The 20,462-nt window shown below is 43.0% G+C and overlaps 1 protein-coding gene across 3 annotated transcripts; it reads right to left on the reverse strand.

The window, feature by feature from the left end:
• Positions 1-586: 586 nt before the first annotated feature.
• On the reverse strand, positions 587-18,426 carry atl2 (atlastin GTPase 2). Of its 3 annotated transcripts, none has more exons than XR_003979643.1 (15): positions 18,258-18,426; positions 11,660-11,844; positions 11,364-11,573; positions 9,866-9,997; positions 9,360-9,464; positions 7,850-7,900; positions 7,699-7,755; positions 7,480-7,572; positions 7,175-7,313; positions 6,770-6,897; positions 6,506-6,562; positions 6,326-6,397; positions 5,601-6,032; positions 4,121-4,531; positions 587-3,748 (listed from the first exon to the last, which is right to left on the reverse strand). XR_003979643.1 is itself a non-coding variant. In XM_030379027.1 (14 exons), exons 1-14 carry the CDS (start codon positions 18,328-18,330, stop codon positions 3,629-3,631), a joined length of 1,857 nt encoding a protein of 618 aa, XP_030234887.1. In that variant the 5' UTR covers positions 18,331-18,426; the 3' UTR covers positions 587-3,628. The 3 variants fall into 3 exon arrangements, 1 of the variants encoding a protein (XP_030234887.1); XR_003979642.1 differs by having other exon boundaries at positions 11,364-11,576; XM_030379027.1 differs by lacking the exon at positions 4,121-4,531 and having other exon boundaries at positions 11,364-11,576.
• Positions 18,427-20,462: the final 2,036 nt, after the last annotated feature.

Here is a 20,462-nt window from a genome sequence, read left to right on the forward strand (position 1 = left end):
TGTTTTTGTTTCTTCCTAAAACTAATTTCTGTTTCCCTCTGCTTCTCACTGTTTTTTATTTCCCCATTTACAAAGACTCGCATGCTTATCTTACAATCCCTGTGTTGTAGGCCTATTTTATTATCTTAATTAGTGGTATCAGTCATGCACTCATTCACTTTAACTCATTTTCTCCAAAGGCTTGTTTTTTTTTTAAATATAAAAACCAGTACATTGTTTTGGTCATTCACCTTCATGGGAACTAGATTGATGGACTAATAAAACTATTATAACCATTAGAAGACTACTACTACCACCGGTATTTGTTCTCTTCCCTGTAGAGTTTACGCCCCTCCCACTGCCCCCAATGGGATTAATTAACCTAAAAATTACAAATTACTCATATTTTCTGATCATTGGTATCATTGGTATAAGGGACTAATGGGGACTACAAGAAGCACAGCTTAGCACTGAAACATTTGGGTGAAGATTCTACTGAATTGGACGAGATTTCGGAGCGAGACTTCCTTGAGCGAGTATAGTAGCGTGTATTCGTTCAACGGCACACCTGTGAGAGTGAGAAGATTAACAGTCAGCTAAACTCAAATCATGTGCGGCTTACTCCTTTAATACTTCAAACAAATGCAATGATTTACATGACTCGTATGAATACAAGTACAAACTGTGAGACAATTGAAACAATCAGGTATAACGCTTAATTACACTAGCCTAATTAATAAATCATATCCACATAATGCAAGATGTTGGTTGATATAGACTGCATTATACAAGGTTCCTGATATACTTATTTCTCATACAAACTGTGTGCTATGTATGTGCTAATATAAACTGGTATTTATCAATAAGTACTCATCAGTAGAAAACTAGCAAAAAAATATTAAACTTATAGGTTCCAAGTCCCAAAACCTCAACTTCACACTAATGACAAGTCAGGTCACTCAGCATTTATAAATGACTGGACAATTCACGTCCTTAGAAAGCATTAAGACTTTTGTGGGAGAACATGAGATTTATGTGAGCATTGGTAGTGCTGCAATGGTACTTGAGGCATTTCCAGCCTTTAAGTGTAATGAGTACAATCTTAGCAAGGCATAGACTTCACCTTAACTGAAATCATGGAAATACATTGATTTCCAAACTTTAAAAATAAATTTAAGTTGTTGGTTTTGCATACATTACCTCAAACCATTAACACATCTTACTAATTTATTTTCTAACTTATTACTATGGATTACAGGTACTAATGTCAGAGCAATGCTCCATACACTATTTGCCACTTCATTAATGCTTTAAAGTTGCAGTTATAACGTGCTCTTACTGCTCTCAACATGAGATCAGCCAAGGATTTCAACCGTACGCAATATATGAGGGCTTCTTTGCAAGCCCCATCCGGACAACGTTGTCCAGCCTAGTGAATGCGGAAACATGCTCCTGTGTCTGAGCACTTCTGAGCTAAGAATCTCATCCACTTTCATTTAAATTACACCATCACTCTTGCTAAATACTATGGGCCTACCATGTTGTAGGGCACAACATATTTTACTTTTTCTGGCTCATTATACAACAAATACGTACAATTCCATGCAAGAATTTCCCAAAACACTCCTACAATAATATGGGATAAGCAACAATGGTCCATGGTGAATTGAGCATCTTAAAATCTATTTTACAACCTGCAGCTGATAAAGACAAGGCCGACAAAATTCTATCTATAATTAAGGTAAACACCGATTTTATTGAAAAATAAATTACATGAAATGTATTTGAAGGCAGTTATGAAGATAACCGATCATTACATTAAACAAAAAGGCGCTTCCAACAAATATTAAAACTATTCTCTGGCCATGTTCCAAACAGCTGAAAATTGAGAAAATCAAAATGGACCAGTTTTAGCTGATAAAATTCAAATAACAAATGAAATTATCTTTAAAATGTATACATTTTATTTAAATATTTGATCTCACATACACGCCCTACTTGTACTAAGTGCACATAAAACCTACAAGACCGGTTGTGGATGGAATCTTTGAATGGAACACATGAGGCTGTGATGGAGCTGACCCCAGGTGAGTCAGTTTGTCCATCCCTCCTGATTACAGCCGACATCATCAACGGGACATCAGCATCACAACACAAGGGATAAGACAGTGTCGAGCAAGACCTACACTTTGAAGAGAAATCTTGAAAAACAAATGATGAAATGAAACCCAGAGCTCTTGATTTTCCAGCCGTTCGGAGCTCATCCATATCTAGGATTTCAGGAAAATGCTCAGATGAAGTCAAGACAATGTTGAAACAACAGAAGAAATGACAGCAACCTACAGGCTGAAGGCAGATACTCTCAAGAGAGAATGGTGAGAAGCAGCAAAGTCCCGGTGAGGCCAGGGGTCTACAGGAAACCTTGCCACGGCGTGGGATGTTGAGGCTTCGGTGAAAGACGGCGAGACATTGATAAAGGGATGTGTGATGCCATTTTCTTTCTGGCTACTACAGTGGGTACATCCCTAGCTCTTAACACCATGCAGAGTCCAAACAATGGCAGGAAGCACACTAAATACCAAGCTCAAATAAAATCATGTCTCCTGCTATAAGCCGCTCGGAAGAGCCTGACTGCTTGGTACAGGCCCCGTTCCGGTCTACCACCACTAAAGACAAAACTAATCATCCATGGGGATGGACTGATACTGGGTACAGTTGCAGAGGGAAGCCGAGCCTAGCCCAAATATATAATTAACCATCATGTGTTGCCATAGTGTTTAAAAGCTAAATTGTGAAAAAACATGATTGCCTTTTCCCTGTAATAGTTCTGAGAAAAGTAAAATATATTTCCACACAGCCTTTCAGTTCAGATAGGGCTTGATTGTTTAATCAGACAATAAAATTAAAATTAGATCCAACTTCTGTAAAGAGGCTTAGGGTTGTAGCTACAATTAACTGTAGGGAAAGAATTATACCATGATATAATCTAAATATTAGATCAAATAACCATACCGAACAGGGTCAAATCAAAGTAAATGTCCAGCTCTGAATATTGTTTGTGTTAACTGACGGAAGACGATTGCCGAGACTGCTATCATCAGCGTAAAAATATGAACAGTCTCAAGTCTGCATCGGACATTACACAGCTATCCCTGAATTACCGCTGAGTCCTTACGCTGCGGGCTAGCGAGCTGGATGTCAGAAACGGGGCACACACAGTGTACAGTTGCTACGTAGCGCGCGTCTGCAAACGGCGGGTTTTCCAGTGTTAACCTGTGGAGCTGGAGCCGCTGTTAGCATGGCACATCGGAGAAGACCAAGACATTTTTTATACTCCTATTTTGGTTCGAGGCGACCCATTCTCGGCTCTGCTCCGAGGCTGCGATCGGCATGCCAATTTCACCCCACCAACCACCGGGGGCAGCAGAGCGCAGCCAGCAGGGAAGCCCTTTTCAAAGGGTCCTTTTGCTTACAGTATTGGGACACTTCAAACGGGAGGGACTGGCATGCAGCAAAGCATGACGGGGGAAGGCGGATCATACTTTGGTTGTGAACAGTTCAACAGTCCTAGGATGTGTCATATCTACAAGGTGAGGGTGGTGGTGGACAGGGGAGCGGGGTGAGGGGAAAAGGGTCAGAGCCGGCCGGGTCAGTGAGCCTTTAGCTTGCCGTGCTGAGACGCCGGCTCCGTCAAGCTGGCTTTCAGAGAGTTCACCACCGTCTGCCTGACGTTGTCCTCCATATAATGTTCGCTAAGTGGCTTCAACACCTGCAGGAGAGGAGGAGGAGGAGAGGGAGGAGGGCAGAGAGGCAGGAGGTGAAAGGGGAAGGGTGAGGAGCAGAGCAAAAGGTGAGGAAAGGATATTTTGGGTGAGAGCCAGTACTTATAATTGTGGATATGAATTTAAGAAACAAGTAATTGAAAAAGTGTGCTAACGGATTACAAGGACAAAGGAACTGAAAAAAAGAAGTGGAAGTGTGGTTAAGGAACTGAAAGATACAAAAATGAGGGCGGAAAACTAAGAAGTGCTCTGCAATCCAACATGCATTCCAAAACGGAAATATATGTACAAGATGGCATAAAAATTCAAACAACAAACGGACACAAAAACACATAATTAACAACCATAACCCAACCCACCAAATCACATCCATCACAAAATAGGGGTTTAAAAACCGTGAGGCAAGGTGCATGTCCGGGAGGTCCTGAGGAGAGCCTGTTTTGGTCCGTATTCAGGGGTTCAGAGGTAAATGCCTGCAGACAGAACGCCCCCCTGGCGCCTCAACACCGCAAGGCGAGCACAAAGCAGCCGAGGCAAAGCAGAGAAGTGTAATGTGGACACAGAGGAAGTCAGCACACCACAGAAAGCTTGGGAAGCAGTCTCTGTGACCAGGAACAAAAAACACCAGAACGAGGCAGCTAGTGTTTTTTGGAGCGGTTGTTGAGTAGCGCTGCGAGAGAGCCCATTGCTCCGCCCGGCGAGAGGGAGCAGAGGAGAGAGGCGGGCTGAGCCAGGCCTCCCTCGATCGGCTGCCTGAGCCTTGAAAACACCTGCGATTGGACGAAGAGCAGGAGGGAGGGAGGGGGAGCAGAGTTAAACCGTCTGTGAGAGACATGCCCAGCAGGGATAAACTGCATTTCAACTTGTTATCCATGAGACGCAAAAGGACGGATTCAGCCGGATTTACTCTTCTACATACAGCATGTCGGCCGAGATTGCAGAGCTGCCAGGATTCACACTTCCACGTCACTTGAACGTGTGCACAGGCTTTGCTGAACCTGGTAAACCAGGTACCGGAGTCCCTTCATACCGCTCTACTGAATATAGTTCTGATGTACCCATTATGGAAAGCAGTTAATATTGTATTATTACAATATTATTATACTTTTTGAAAACAAAAGACGTTGGTTCTGTGCTTGACTAATCAGTTATCATTTGACATCTACGTCCCCAGAGACGCCATGTTGCTATCCGCTCGTCGGCAGCCCTTCTTTTGCGTACGTGTTGGTCTGCACCTGGTAAAAGGGGCGTCTATAGGTCTCTGCATGGCGCCGTTGTACTTCACATACGGTCTGACGTGGAAGTGTAATTTAGGTTTAAGGAGGCTTCAAACAGCGAAAAGAATTGCAGGGATGGGGGATGAAGTAGTGGGGGTACACCTTACTCTTGAGTTGGAACGGAGGCTAGAGAGAGAAAGACATGCAGGCTGGGAGAAGCAGGAGAAAGGAGGGTTGCGCTAGATAGGAGCATTTATCATGATGTATCAACCTCCGATTAAATCAGCAGATAAAGTGGAAGCCCGGTGGAAAACCGCAGAGTGAACGGCAGGAATAGCCAGAAGCAAATAGTAGGAAGGAAAACATAATACAGAGGAGTGGAAACGACCGATCAAACGATCAAAAAATAGGAAAAAAAGCATGGCAACCACCCCCAAGCCTGTCGACCATTTTCAGCGAGCCAGAAAGCTAAACACGTACATGTCACTGACACAGACGTACGTTAAAGCACAAACAAACACAGGGCACACACACAAAATCCTCCCAGTGGACACATCCTCACGGACACCCAGCCGTGACCGGGGGGGGAGCCCTCTGATTCGCCCCCTCGCAGCGGACCCACCTGTTCCCAGAGGTTCTCCGCCACCAGGTCGATGACCGCGCCAATCTCGCGGAACTCCCCGGAGTACTTGACGTAGGCCCAGGCGCAGAGGGACAGTAGCGCCACGCCCATCAGCAGGTTGGCCAGCGCCGCCAGGGTGCCTAGTCCCACGAAGCCCGTGACGCCTGACACCACGTAGGCGGCGAACATGACGGCGAACAGGGTGGCCGGCGTGCGCGCGGCGTAGAAGATGTTCTTGCCGTCGTTGTGCTTGGTGAAGTTGGCGTAGACCTCATCTAGTTCCCCCTCCAGCTGGCTCTGGTAGCGCTGGCAGAACTCGTCGCCGCCCATCTTCTTGACCGAGCGGAAGTGGCGCACCGAGCACTCGCGGAACTCCTCGTGGCAGCGCTCCAGGTCGGCCGGCGCGATGTAGGGCTTGTCCCCGCCGCACACCTGAGAGCACCAGAGAGAGGGAGCTGAGCAGGGTTCAACACTGGTGGAGATGGAGATATGTAGAAGGACTTTGGCACTAAATGATGTCCTCATCCTTTACAGTTATGGTATATAAAACCTAAATAGCAGGAAACAACAGGAAGGTCCACCCGAGATCATTATAGCCTTCCCTCGTGGTAGTATTTGAGCGGTCCCGATATGGTCCTTCCGAATAACGGATAATAACGTGGCGTTGCGAGACGGCCTCATGGGAAATGTGTTGGGCGGGACTGAGGGAGTCGGGGCTTCCTTACCGCCTCCATGCTCTTCCCGTACAGGTCCTTGGCTCCGGCCACCGCAGTCAGATTGTTGGCTTCTGCCGTTGCCTGGGAGACAAGGAAATAAGCAAGAAGGACATTGGTTGAAGATTATATGCAGATCCAAACCTGAAAAGGTTTGATTAATTCATGGGCTATAAGGGGATCTTAACAGACCTGTAGCATGGATTTAGGATGAGGCAGCTCCTCTCCTTGGTAGATCTTGATGTAGCTCTGAAATTAAAATCAGGTATTAACAAAAGAAGAAATATATAAAAAACATTCTTTTTTTTATGCTTAAATATAACGACTATAACCAAATATCTTCCCAGACTCGACACTAAGAGTGATAAGGAGAGTAATCTTTGCGTTAGCAAACTAGGTATAACACGTTGCAGACGACCAACCAAACAGAGCACGATGTGACCTGTGCTTGCACACCTTGAAATACTCCACCAGGTCCCTGCAGGTGACCTTGTTCCCGCCGATCTCCTTCTCCACCAGTCGGTCGGGGGCCAGGAGGAGAGGCACCAGCTCCGCCAGGTGAGTCTTAAAGTCGTCATCGATGTCTGAGAGGGAGACAACATTACAGACATATCCCTTTCCTCACTCTGAGCTCTATCGGCCAAACAAAGGGTAGAATAAAAGCAAAGATCGTTTTCTCTTCCTAACTTTGGGGCATCAAAGACTGCGACATGTGTAGACTCTTTTTGGGGTGATTGAATTTTCCCTCTTTGATGGTCAATCAGTGGTGGTGTAGACGATATAAGCTCCTTTGACTGATATTTGCGAAATATCTCTCCAAAAGTGATGCATGTTGGAGGTGTGTGTGTGTGCGTCTCTCACCCCTGAGTCTACCGTCAAAGTATGGGTTGGTGGCCACCTTGAGGCCAGGGTGGGGCTGGAGGAAGCAGCCGATGTTGGAGAAACAAGAGTGGATGTGCTTCCTCACGTTCTGCAGCTCTTCGTGCTGGTTCTGCTTCACCTGGGGGGGCAAGCATCAGACTTTAGCTCTGGCTCATGTCTACAGGAGGAACCAGACGGGTTCAGGAGGTTGCATGTTCAGAGATCTCCAGAAGAATCCATCTCCTTCTACACCACCAGGCACAGTAGCAGTTTCTCCATGAAGGCTACAGGGAGCAGGGGTTTACCTGCAGCCGTTTCTTCAGGAAGGCATTGCCTCCCTCTAGGCCATAGCCGTGTTCATAGGGATAGCACCAGTCCCGGATCAGGAACATCAGGGACTGCAGCGGAGACACAGAAGGACAGAGGCACGGGCCAAACGCATTATGTTTTAAAAAGAAGATCTGATGACCTCATTCACTGTCTTAGAGGAAGAAATAGACTAATCTAATAAGAACCGACAAAACCTGGAAAGGCTTCAGGTAGATTTCCTCCATGGCCAGGCGCCCGTACTCTGTAAACAGCTGCAGACATGAAGATACACAGCGTTAGCATATGCAGAGACAACAACATCATGGAGAGCTAGGGTTGGGTGCTACATGGTCGAGTGGTTCTGACCTGCAGGTGCTGTAGGTCATCTTCTTGGACGTTCTGGGTGAGATTATACACCTGGAGAAGCAAGCATATTCAACATATGTTAGCAACATGAAACAGGAACATTGACCTCTGCTCCATTTTGTTAGTTTATCAGTATTATACGGTTATTAGTATAATTAAATGTGCTGACATTTTTCAAAAGTAAAAACACACTGAAATCATTTTGCCAAGTTTTATATTGAAAACCACAAAAAAGTAGCACTATGCATTATCATTAAATAGTATAGGTTTCTGTCAGAAAATAACATGCTCAAAGTAAATGGAGTATCTCCACGACAGCAAGGGCTATACTATTTAGTCTTGCTTCCAAAATAAAGATAGGTTAGGGAGAATATAGATTGTTGCGCTAGTGAAATAATGCCTGTGGATAATAATGGTTTGAGTAAATCAAGCTAGAATCAGGTGTAAATATGTGTAAATATTGAATGACTGCCTGAAATAATTATCATGTTTTATGGTACTATTGGGTCATAGCACAACATCTGATTAGTACATTGGTCAATATTTGACGTCAATAAATTGAAGTACGGGTATCGGTAGAGGTTTTAGTAGAGGTAGATTGAGGCGAAATCTTCAAATAAATTGAATGCGAATTGACAACATAAACAGGTAGATATTTTGAGAACCCATTGTACAATTTTGACAATTGCCCCCTCTATAGAATGGTCAGGGTGAATATAGTTGATCAAACAAGTGCAATTGCACCATACAGCCATCAGATGGCGATAAATATTGTGTGTTCTGTTCAAAGGCAATTTACCCATTTCCTCTGAATCCCTCTTAGTTATTATACATGATTGTAAAAAACATGTTAGGCTCAAAATTGGGCAGACACTGGATTATCCGTTTGGGTAGTTTTAATGCGATCAAAAACAGAAACAAATTTTTGGTCGTTTGTTTTTCATTGTTTTTTGTTCTAGTTCTGCAAGGTTTAGTCACAGAGCGATATGGTTGGAATAAGGAGAGTCAGCTTTCATATGATATAATTTGTGTAGATAAAATCACGTGAGAAAGTTAACCCTTGCTGTGCAGTTAGGAAATACACAACTCATTTGTTACATGTTGATTTATTTTGGGGTTGGAATTGTCTTTTTGTGTAGCACTGTCTTTGATAGATTTAAGTCGAATCTTTCTAGGGACGTTTCGCATGCCTTTCTGATGTGTTTGACTGCCTAAAAACTGCTTTGAGATTGCAGGGGCTTTGCCTGGACACTTCAGGATGAATAAAACATTATACATGGCATTATGTGTTGTTGATGTAGCTGCACATTACAGGTAAGACGGCCTTTCCAAATGCTGAAAAATCTGTGGAGCCCCGACACCGCCTTCGGCCATGTTTTTATCGAATGCAAAGCAGACTCACGTTGCATGCTTCGCCTGCCCAGTATAAAATATGTATACATGGCATGCCAATAGTGGACGTGCAATATCTTCCCACCCTGGTACATTTACTGAATGATTGTTGTTGTACCTGTACAGAACTGGTCATGGTGCTCAGGGCAAACACAGTTGCGCAGTCTTTGATGGTGGATTGGCTGTCAAACGCCCCCTGTGTGTCTACGAGCAGTACTGCAACCTGGTAAAGGAGAACAGCAAACACGGACAAAAGACAGGTAAACATTAATCCGCAAGACCCGCAAAACGCAACGCACCTTTGACACACGCAGTGTGTGCATCCATGTGACCGGGGTGTTTGTACACCAGTGCATGTGTGCGAGAGAATAGAGTTCATGTCCAAATTCCAATCGTGGACGTAGCATATTGATGTGTAAGGAGAAGTCCCCCAGCTCGTAGCATAGCGATGTGTAAGGAGGAGTCACCCAGCTCGTAGCATAGCGATGTGTAAGGAGGAGTCCCCCAGCTCGTAGCATAGCGATGTGTAAGGAGGAGTCCCCCAGCTCGTAGCATATCGATGTGTAAGGAGCAGTCCCCCAGCTCGTAGCATATCGATGTGTAAGGAGAAGTCTCCCAGCTCACCTTACTGCCGTCTGACCGCTCAACCACGAACACCTCGCTCCAGGCCTGGATGCCTGTAGTCTCTCTCTCACAGCCTCCCCTCCAGGAGAAGCCTGACAGAGGCTCATCCTCACCCCCCATCCAAGACTCGCCCTGCAGGAGCGAGACAAGGCAGAACGAGGGTGAGGAGGAGATGGGCAAGTGATTCAAGGATGAATAGGGGGAGGCTGGAGCCATGCATTGGTCAAATAAAACAGGGGTGAAAGTGAGTTACAAGTATGGACATGACTTCTGAATACCATTCACAAACCTACAGTTACGAACCTAGAAAAACCAACTCCTACTTGTCGTAGGCTTTCGTATGTATACGCAGCAGAACATACATTAGTGGTTGCTGATGTGAGTCAGTAACCGCAATATTAACCTGTTTGAATAACACTCCAAGCCATTGGATAGATTTGCAAGTCAAAGTATGCGTTACAAAAGACTTCCAGCAACGGAAACCAAACTGCCACCCTAGCTCTACGGATAAGCTTCTGAGATCGGCTTCTGGGAAGTCAAATATATTATTCATAACAAAGTATGAAGTTAGCATGCATTTTACTGACATACGATAACTAGAAAGTCTCTGCTGAAGAGCAAATACACGAGAAAAAATGAAGCTGAAGAATGCTCCTTCAGTTTAGAGGTGGTCAAGTTCCAACTGCGCATAAACATGCTTGGCAACAGCTGGGGGACACGGGTCTTCCATGAACTGTTTTCCTGGCTGTGCACGTGTGATGTAAGGTGAGCTCTCCCGCTTTCGTGTCCAGCTGCTGCTAGGAGCTCCGGGGGCCTGGGTGTCCAACGCGCCGAGTGTTGGAGAACATGGCACACAGCTGCTGACCCTGATTGTGTGTCGCGTTGTCTTTCCAATATTTTTTTTTTTTTTCTTACAAACTTTTTTGTTTGTGGTAGACCCCTCACATTTGCTCAGACCAATGAATGCAAATAGAATACTGAGGTATGCTAAATAGTGTTAACACAATGGTTATTCGTACTGGCAAGTCAGAGCAGACAGACCACATTTCTCAACGCCTCAGAGCGCAATAATATATTACAGTATTGCACAAGTATATACCAGACCTGCAAACTCCTCAGAGTAAAAACCTTTTTTACTCTGGACGAGAATCAATGAGAGAATCAATGATTTCACACGAGTATGTCGATTATTTACCGCCCGTAATACTTTGTCAGGTTGACTTTTTTTTATTCATTAATAATGAAACCGCCCTACACAGAGCTTTATAGTGTATTCTCCAATAGTCTCAAATACTTTCCGTTCCGTCTCAGTCATTAAATAAAAACAATGGCAGACATCGCTGGCCCTATAACCCAAAATGATACGTTAAACCACACGAATGAGAAAAAAAAAATATATTAACAGATCACAATACATTTCGAATTGGCCGCAATCTCGTAATATCGTATTGTGATGCCCTTGCAAATTCATCAGAGTGCAACCTGTACATTTAGTTACCGGGTTATGCATGTAGCGCAGCATGAAGTCCAACAGGAAGGACTTGCCCTTGCGGAAGGCCCCGGCCACCGACACCACCACCACGTTGAGGTCCTTCACGTGGTCCTGCAGCAGGATGTTCTCCAGAGCCGCCTCGTCCAGCTCAAAGCTGTGCTCCTCTTCATTGGCCAGGACGATCTGGATGGGCCTGGCCGCTTCCTTCGCTGCAACCTTCTGGAGAAGATGAGAGGTTTACTGTCCTATGTTCTAGATGTGAAATTATTTTGTAGACCGCAGCGAACATGGTTGCACTTTACCTTCTCCTCTTCCTGAAAACCTTCATCAGGGGAGGGGGTTGTGGCTCCATCTGTACCCGATTTCAAGGTCAGTTTTTGGGACTGCAGCGTCAATCCACCCTCCTCCACCTCCAGGTCTTCAGGTAGGGCCATGGGTGGCCTGGGTTTATGATGGGAAGTCGGGACATCCCCTACCTCAGTAACACCTTAATAGACATGGAAAATGAAAGAAATGTGTAAAAAGCCATATTAAACTGTGTACAGGAGATATGTGGGTCATATTTTGGTTTGGAAGTCTTCCAGGGAGCTCTGTGCAAAGCTACATCTGGATGCACGTAATGCTTAAAAATAGAACTGCACTGAAAAGCACAAAGGGCGAGATAAAAAGAAACAGCAGCCTGGCGTGTCCGGTCCCGGAGGCTCCTTTAGGTCATTCCTCGTCTCCAACGCCTTCTATGTCCTTCTAGGAAAGTGGAGCGCTCCTCTTTTTCAAACACTTTAAAATGTGCATTACTTATAATGCCAACAAAAGGTTGCCATGCCATGGTCAAAATTCAGATATAAAAATAATGTTGGTCCTAATAATGCCCAGTCAATGAGAAAGCAGTATTATTTTGACCAGGAGATTTCAGGTAAATAGAAAGCATAGGGACGATTTGGTCTAAAATAAAACCTTGATTCTTTCAAACTAATGGACAATTTTAAAGGGATGTCCCGATCCGATCCACGGAATCTGTCCGATGTTGGCCCATTACGCTGGATTGGATACAAACGATATGCCATATGAACAGTACAAGCCATATCATTTTGTGAGCTTATCTCGATTACCAAGATGTGAAAGAATATCGTCAATAACACTTCCTGGTTACTACCAGTGATGACACACACCCATGCACAAGCACACACACACTTGATTCAACCATTTCAACCATCAGCTGTAATAGCCCTGCTATTCTATACATTATCTCAAATGTATTCAAACTTTAACCATTTAGCCATTTGTTTAACTCTTGTTTCCAATCATTTTTGCATGTTTACATTGTTTACTTTTGAACTCTGTTCAAATCTTTATTAGATTCAAGCCATTCAACTTTTCTTTGGTAAGATGTTTTATTGTTTTTTGGCTTATTGGCAATCATGAGCAAAGTGCTTTATATTATATTATTATTATTATTATTTGTTCAAGAGTAAAACAAAGTATCGGACTGATCGGAATCGGTAGCTAACAAAAGATGGGGCATCGGTATCAGAAGTGAAAAAGTGGTATCGGGACATCCCTAACAATGTGATTGAAACCTTGATTCTTTTCAGTTTTTTTCTAAACAAACTAGAAAGACCAAAATGTATGGTCCATCGTTTTTGCAGGCACTTTATGGCTTGAGCAGGCATCTGCATACCTTGGTGCTGCACACACCTCATGGTTATCTATTCCATTTGATCACCGTTAGTGAAAATGACATATCAAAACAGGGGACCTCCACTAAGCGAAAACAGGAGTAAAATCCTGTTTTGGCCAGTCTCCCCAAAACACTACATTTACTTTCAACTCTGCTAATGCAAGTAAGAGTCTTCTCGTAACGATGAAGTGCCTGTTAATATACTCAACCAGCGACATTGGTGGCGGGGTGTGTCTAGCGCTCTGTCTGGGCAGCGGTTGACTCTGGCGTCAGACAGAGGGATAAGCTTCTCAGGCTCTTACAGTATGAAGCCACAGTGTGTGTAATGTGCGGATACGTCACGCTTTTTCTGGAAAGCCGGTGATTTGGATGATTTCGTCAATGAGAGAGGCTTCCTAGGCAACTATAGTATAATGCTTCGCGTGTTGATGTGTGGAGCTCTGTTTGAGCAGCGATTTATTTTGATGTCCAAGTGATTGTTAAGCTTCTCAGTATAACGGTACGTTTTCCTGCACAGCGCTGGTCATTATGACGCTCATAGACAACCGCGTTACTAAAAAAGTATCACTGAAGTGCATCAGAAAGATAAGCAAAAGGAAAAAAACTGCCTTTGCATATAGTTAGCCGTCTATTCTTTATCTACCATCCTTATCACAGTATCTCATGTAAACAAATCAGAATGTGTGTGGTTGAAGCCAGATAAATGCCCCATAAAGGCCTTTGATAGCTTTTCACAACCACATTTTTTTTAAAGAGAAAAATAATTGTTCATATTGCAAGTATGGTTACACAATTGATTATTTTGTTATTATGCCGATTTATACAATCGCACAATCACAATGTTCGATATTCGCTGAGAAGTATTAGAATAATATTCGAAAATCGGCCAATCAAGAACCCCCCCATGCACGCGCACACACGCACCTGAGATACACGCACACACAATGACACAGGGAGAGGCTTTTATGACTTGTATGGAATCAATCTGTTTATTTCCTCAAAAACATAAAAATTATTTCAACGTGGGCTTAGGCAAATAGGCCTACATGCGCCGAAACGCTATTTATTTTACTGAACACAGCCTGCATGACGGTGAACTAGACACGGCTTGAGCATATGGAAACTATGGCCATTGCTTCACACGTTGTGTCTTTACAATTTATTCGTTACCAGCATTCGTAGTGTTGATCAGCAGAGAAATAGTACGCCAAAGACGCTGAAGTCGCTTAGCAACCGAGGACGCTTGGGTTGATAAATTAACCGATTACTTGCGGAGTGGTACGACAGAAAAACAATATCCACTTTCCTTGACAGCGGTCATTATATGCTTAGCAATGGTGAATTATCAAAAGATTATTCACCACCGGAAGTTCCGAAGGCCCATGCAAGTGAACGTAGCGTTCAACAGCATTGAGGAGAGCCGTGTAATAAATAACGATAGTCACATTCATTATTCGATTTTCTACGTGACTCCGACTATTCGACGATTGTTGCCCATCCTTAGTTATTAATAAAAAAAGAACGGCAATAATTAGATAATTTATTTTTGCCTAATCTTTTCGTTTAGGCAAATTGAACGTTTTTACCATAAATATATGGAATGTTGAAAAGGTTTAATAAATTAAATGCAATCATTTCTGATGCTATAATTTGAACAAAAAGGACCCTAAAAACATCTAATCCTCTGGCTTTACAGAACATGAACCACTCAACAACCTTTAGTCATATTAGAGCTCAGATTATCTAAAATAGGGGTTGACTGCAGGAGTATTTATCTTTGAGCTCCACTCATTAAAAACCCCTCCCACATTCTATAAACAGCCTAAATCGTTACAAAACTAGGTCTGTGTATGACAAAGAAACACCTGTCTTGAACGAGTCCCATCAAGGCTACTTATGGCATAGGCTACTCCTGGAAATCTTCAGGAATGTCTACTCCAGCACAACACGTGGTACATGTAACGCCAGCTATTTGAATGAGTTTAATAAATCGCTTTATTTCAAAGTGATAATATCAACATAATACCATCAGTAACATCCGCCCTCCTTTCTTGCACTCTCAAATTTGAGCGAAAACATGGGGTTAATGAGAAATATAAAACACTCCTTGGCTCATCATCTGAGAATTCAGAGAGTCAGCAAGACAAATGAACAGCACCGGTCACAGAAGAGACTTGGAGAAATGGCTCAGCATGGTCCTAATCAATGCTGCTAAGCCATGGAGAAAGAACAACATGTGAGGCTTGCAGTTAGTGAGGCACTGCGTGTACCTACACTGGTTGATAAAGTCACTACGTAACAGTAGGGGGGCTGGTAAGTAACAGCCCTCAGCGTCAAGCAATGTCAACACATCCCATGAAGCATTTTTTTTTCATGGCTTCGCCTGCACATACGGTCTTTATGAGGGGGGGGATTTAAGACTGCTGTAATACATAACCAACCTACCATGCACGTTAAGCCTAGTGCTGTCCCCCTACGACCTATGCAATTATTTTATATGTGCAGGGCTATCCAACTAACAGGCGGTTACACTAACATGCTTACAAATTAGGCCATCACCTCCTCTGTCGACGAGAGAAAAGTGTTTGTATCGAGGTCAGGGGTAGCTCGAACCCCTCAGCATGAGGAAGTGGAGAAGCCAGGCAGCCACTCAAAAGCCACTGCTCTGCTGGGATAGCAGCATTTGTGCATCGCAGCACTGTGCATTTGGGGCCAGACGGGCCATTATTTGTCGACATTAGGGTTTCGGATCTAGGCACATACATCGTCAACAACGATACTTGGACTGGAGACCTCTCTTACCACTAATGCAATATTTAAAAAAATATTTTGAATCAAAGACCAAATAATCAAGACACAGCATGCAAGTTACAAAACAAGAATCAAAGAAGGACCAAATAATCAAAGGACACAGCCTTTATGTTACACACCAAGATGTATCAAGATGGCTATTTTTAGCACAGAAGATAATCCTGACTAGTTTACCTCTTGATTGAGAAGGTGAAAGGCCATTTCTCCACATGTTGAATATAGGACAAAGTTAAAATTAGAGTCCTCATTTCTTGTCTTTCCAACCCCCGAGATGTTGATGAGCAGACTGACATACATTGCAATTCAAAAATACATATAAGCACATAAACCCCGAAAAGGTGGTAACGGGACGTTTAGTCAACATTGAACAGGTTGCATTGTGTGAATTAGCAGGTGTACACCAGGTCATCCACAATTACCCTTCCAGTATTGCACCACTCCACTTCTGGTTAAAGGGGCTTATGTTACTGTGGTAAACACTAGTTGGAGTAGCTAGCTACATCCTTGCTTCGAGGCCAGGGCCAGTCAACCTACTACCAGTATAACATAAACTACACCCAATACTGCACTAGATCGAAATCTGGGTCAGTCCCAAACCACGGGCTAATATAAGAATAGCAGTAATCGATTCCCTCACTTTTCTTTTAAGGTGCCAAAGTCAAAAGGATAAGAATTTCCTTTGTCGACTAAACTAATCCATCCCAAATAATAGTCAACTATAGTCATACATCTTTATATATTGAAAGAATGTCAAACGTCACAAGTATGGTGTTAAATCAGAAAGGTTTATGTATTTGGTTTAAACTCTTTAATTCCAATTATTATGCATGAAATAATCCAAAACTGTAAAAGAATGGACCAAATCCCAATGAGTAAGTATGCCTACAATTTGTCCACAGCATTGCTTGGCTTCTAGGAAGCAAAGCCTATAAGTTATACAATGCTCTTTTTGTGGAGGTGGACCAAGTCTTGTGTATGCAATTTGCCGTGTTGTTTGCTTTCAATAAATGTCCTTATTGTATGTTTGGTAACCCTTGTTTATGTAATAGAAGTTTCATCATTTCATTTCAATCCATCATTTTCTTTTCAAAGTAGAGGCTTTTCTAGAAGGAAAGCCAGTTTTTCGAAACCATTAAAGATGCTCCAACAACAAGTTAAATGAAAACGTATCCGGCAGCTGTAACTTCACACCAATTGCGCTGATGAAAATAAGTCTTCCTCGGTTCTCGGTAGCGTATTTTCGCTTTACTGCTAAATATAAGGGGCCCTATTTGTTGTATAAGCTGAAACTTATTTAGTTGGTTGGTTAGCGTTCACACTAAGTGATGTGGCCATAGGTCAACTAAGGCCTGCATCTAATTTACACAACGCATGACACAACTCAGACAAATAAACAGGCAGAGCTCTGACTCTTTGTACCGAAGACAGAGTGCGGATTATTGTGACTTTTACTTAACAGTATCATAACAGCAGGGGTTGTGAAAAGAGCCTTCCTAATCCTATCTCTAGGACGTTGGTAGTGTATACCTGTGTGTGTGTACTTACTTCATAAAAGCCACCACAACTTTCAATTCTGGTTTTCCTGACACCACTTAAAGCATTAATCAATATGACAGTTCAGCGGCGCTATATGTCGACACATGTTAATGTTTTTCCCCTCAATTGAGCTCTAGGATTACCAGTTTATGCGCATTGTTGTTGTAAACCAGGGCTCCAATAGACACAACTCGTAACGTTACCTGACTGAACCGAGGGACTGTTAGCATCGTTAGCTACCATCTTAACTTGTAATTGAGCTTTCACCTAGTACTACATTGTATACTGTAATCTAATCACAGCAATGTATATTGACACCAAGCTTCAGTTGACCCCGAAACGGTTGTTGAAATAGTGAAACACCCAGGGACTAGTTCAACTGGAATCCGACGACCACATTAGCTTGTAAATTAGCCTCAGGTGGATAAGTATGTCGGACTAATAATAGCTTATTTAAAAATAAACGAGTCATTAGTGAAGCGAGGAGCCGGTGTTTTCTGCACAGTGCGAAAAACACAACCCTGGCCATGGGGAAAGAGGCCAACCGACTCCTAAAGTTTATTAGAAAGTAAGCATTCCGGCCGCCTTACACTGGATAAAGACACCGCTCGGCTCAGAGTCACGGCCATGTCGAGGCGCGAGTCCTGTCACCTGCTACCCCGACCCTCACGAGACACCCAGAGCCGCACCGCGAGCTACTTATCGGGCCATACGGTGGTCCAACTTAACGTTACGTGACGAGTTACCACACACAGCAGTTCGTCTCTGGCATTCAACTGCAAACACTCAATCACAAACAATGCAAGTTAACTACTGTCCAACCGGGTCCTGCGTCCGCTTTGCCGAAATTAGTTTCAGTTTTTATGGTGGATTACCTTTGTCAAATGGTCGGGGTTGACAGTTTGATTCAAAGGGGTTCCGATTCCTCAGCCCGCTCACCTCCGCCATCTTGGATCTTGTATGTACTGAATTTGAACGTGGCTGACGTCAGGAGCGTCTTTCTGTAGCCTGCTCGTCGAGCTCCTGCCAACCAGAATCTGGGACGGCTTCAAGTCAAGCAGCTTGCTCTCGCAGAAGTAAAGAGGACTGCTCTCTTTTTTTTGGAAAATAATATTAAAATAGAAGCATCTGAATCATGTACTGTATTAAATAAATATCACTTATTCGCCAAAATGCATAATAAAAATCATAGTTTTTTATGGAGTCATCGTAGTCAGTCTCATAATATGAATGACGCCCATTTATTTATTGCAATTATATACTTGTGAAAATTGTTCGTTAAATATGTGTTTGTTATTTTATGGATACATTATTTTACACATTATCCATGCATAAGGGTTTTCTTTTTCTCAGGTTTTTTCACTGTTTATTACTCACCCAGATCTCACTGTGAGTGATTATAAATAGGCCGGAAGTTATTGTCATCAAATTGTGAGTAAATTAATTCAAAATAAAAAAATCATGCATAAGCACACATAATATTACTAATAATAGTGTTAGGGTTCCTTTTATTCTATTGTGCCCTCTTCCTTGGCATAAGCGCGCACTCACATGCACATACAGACAAACACAAACACACTTATTGGGGTTCAGCAGGAGCAAATAAAAATGTGTTGTGTTTGTGCGTGTGAGTGTGCAGTGGTGGTTTTAACCAGAGGCATAGGTAGGCAGCTGCATGGGGCCCCCATAGTGGGAGGGACCCCAACCACACTTATTTTTAAGTGCACAAACAGAGACGAATCAAGATAAGTCTAAACGCTAAAATAAAATTAAGGGTTAGGAAATAAAGTTACCAAAGCAGCTCAAATAAAATAAAAAAGCGAAAAGACACCGGTAGGTATTTGGCAACGCTTCCAAAGATGACACACTTTTTAACGGCTACTGTTGGGGATACAGACAGGAATAACAACGTCCAAAGCGTTGAACATGCCGCTACAGCAGCAGCTAGCTGTGAAGTGGCGCTAGGTGAAGACCTGTGAGAAGACTTCAATAGGAAGTATTGTTAGAAGCGTGTGATAAGGAGAACAATCTATCTTTTCTCTCTCCTAGACTCTCTCTCTCTCTCTCTCTCTCTCTCTCTCTCTCTCTCTCTCTCTCTCTCTCTCTCTCTCTCTCTCTCTCTCTCTCTCTCTCTCTCTCTCTCTCTCTCTCTCTCTCTCTCTCTCTCTCTCTCTCTCTCTCTCTCTCTCTCATAGGTTTTTGTAGAATGTTTGAAATGTTCAATCTCAACTGTAACGTCAATTCACTTACAAATCCTTTATTTTTTGTAGAATGATGAAATGTCAATCTTGAATGGATACTTCACCGGTGGAGATATGAAGGTTATAAAAAGTAAATAATTCTATGTATTATAAATGTGCAAAAAAACAGCCTAGCCTGAGAAAAGGCGGAAAGCGTCTCTGGCTCAAAAGTGAGAAATCTTCCATCTACCACAGGGCATTGCACTCGCTGCACCGCCCGCCTGTTTCCGTTTGGAGGGGAAGGACCCATTATACTAGCGCGACTGGTAGCGCGAGCAAACATATCCGTGATATGTTGACTTGTTTAGACTTCTACTCTCGTTTTTGTTCAAACGCTTCATTTGTATATTACTGTACAGGATAAAAACATTAGCTAATTACAGTAGCTCAGCATATCAAGTATTTGTACTCAACCTTTTCTCCCCAGTTGCAATAAGTGTTTATCTTACACAGTAGGCCTACTTTAGTATAACAGCACTTGGATCAGTAGACAAATCACAACAACCAACATGAATTTGAAGTTTTATTCATGAAAAGATATGAACTATTTACAAAAATAAAATGTGTAGTGTGCGTTTGCTAGAGTCAAAATAGTCACAGCTCACCTTTAGCATCTACTGTCTCCTGGTAGCCACGTCAGGCACGGCGCCAGGATTCCAGTTGTGGTTGGGCCAGACTAATTGTGGGTGGTCATTAAATTAAAAACGTTATCAAATCCTTGTTTAACCTAATACAAATGACTGACTAATATACAGTTATATTATCTGTGCTTAATGGCTTGATGCTCTATAAATATTGTCTATTGTCTTGCTGGTTATTTTGATATTGATTGATCTTTAA

The sequence above is a fragment of the Gadus morhua genome, chromosome 15, assembly GCF_902167405.1.
Source record: "Gadus morhua chromosome 15, gadMor3.0, whole genome shotgun sequence".
NCBI lineage: Eukaryota > Metazoa > Chordata > Actinopteri > Gadiformes > Gadidae > Gadus > Gadus morhua.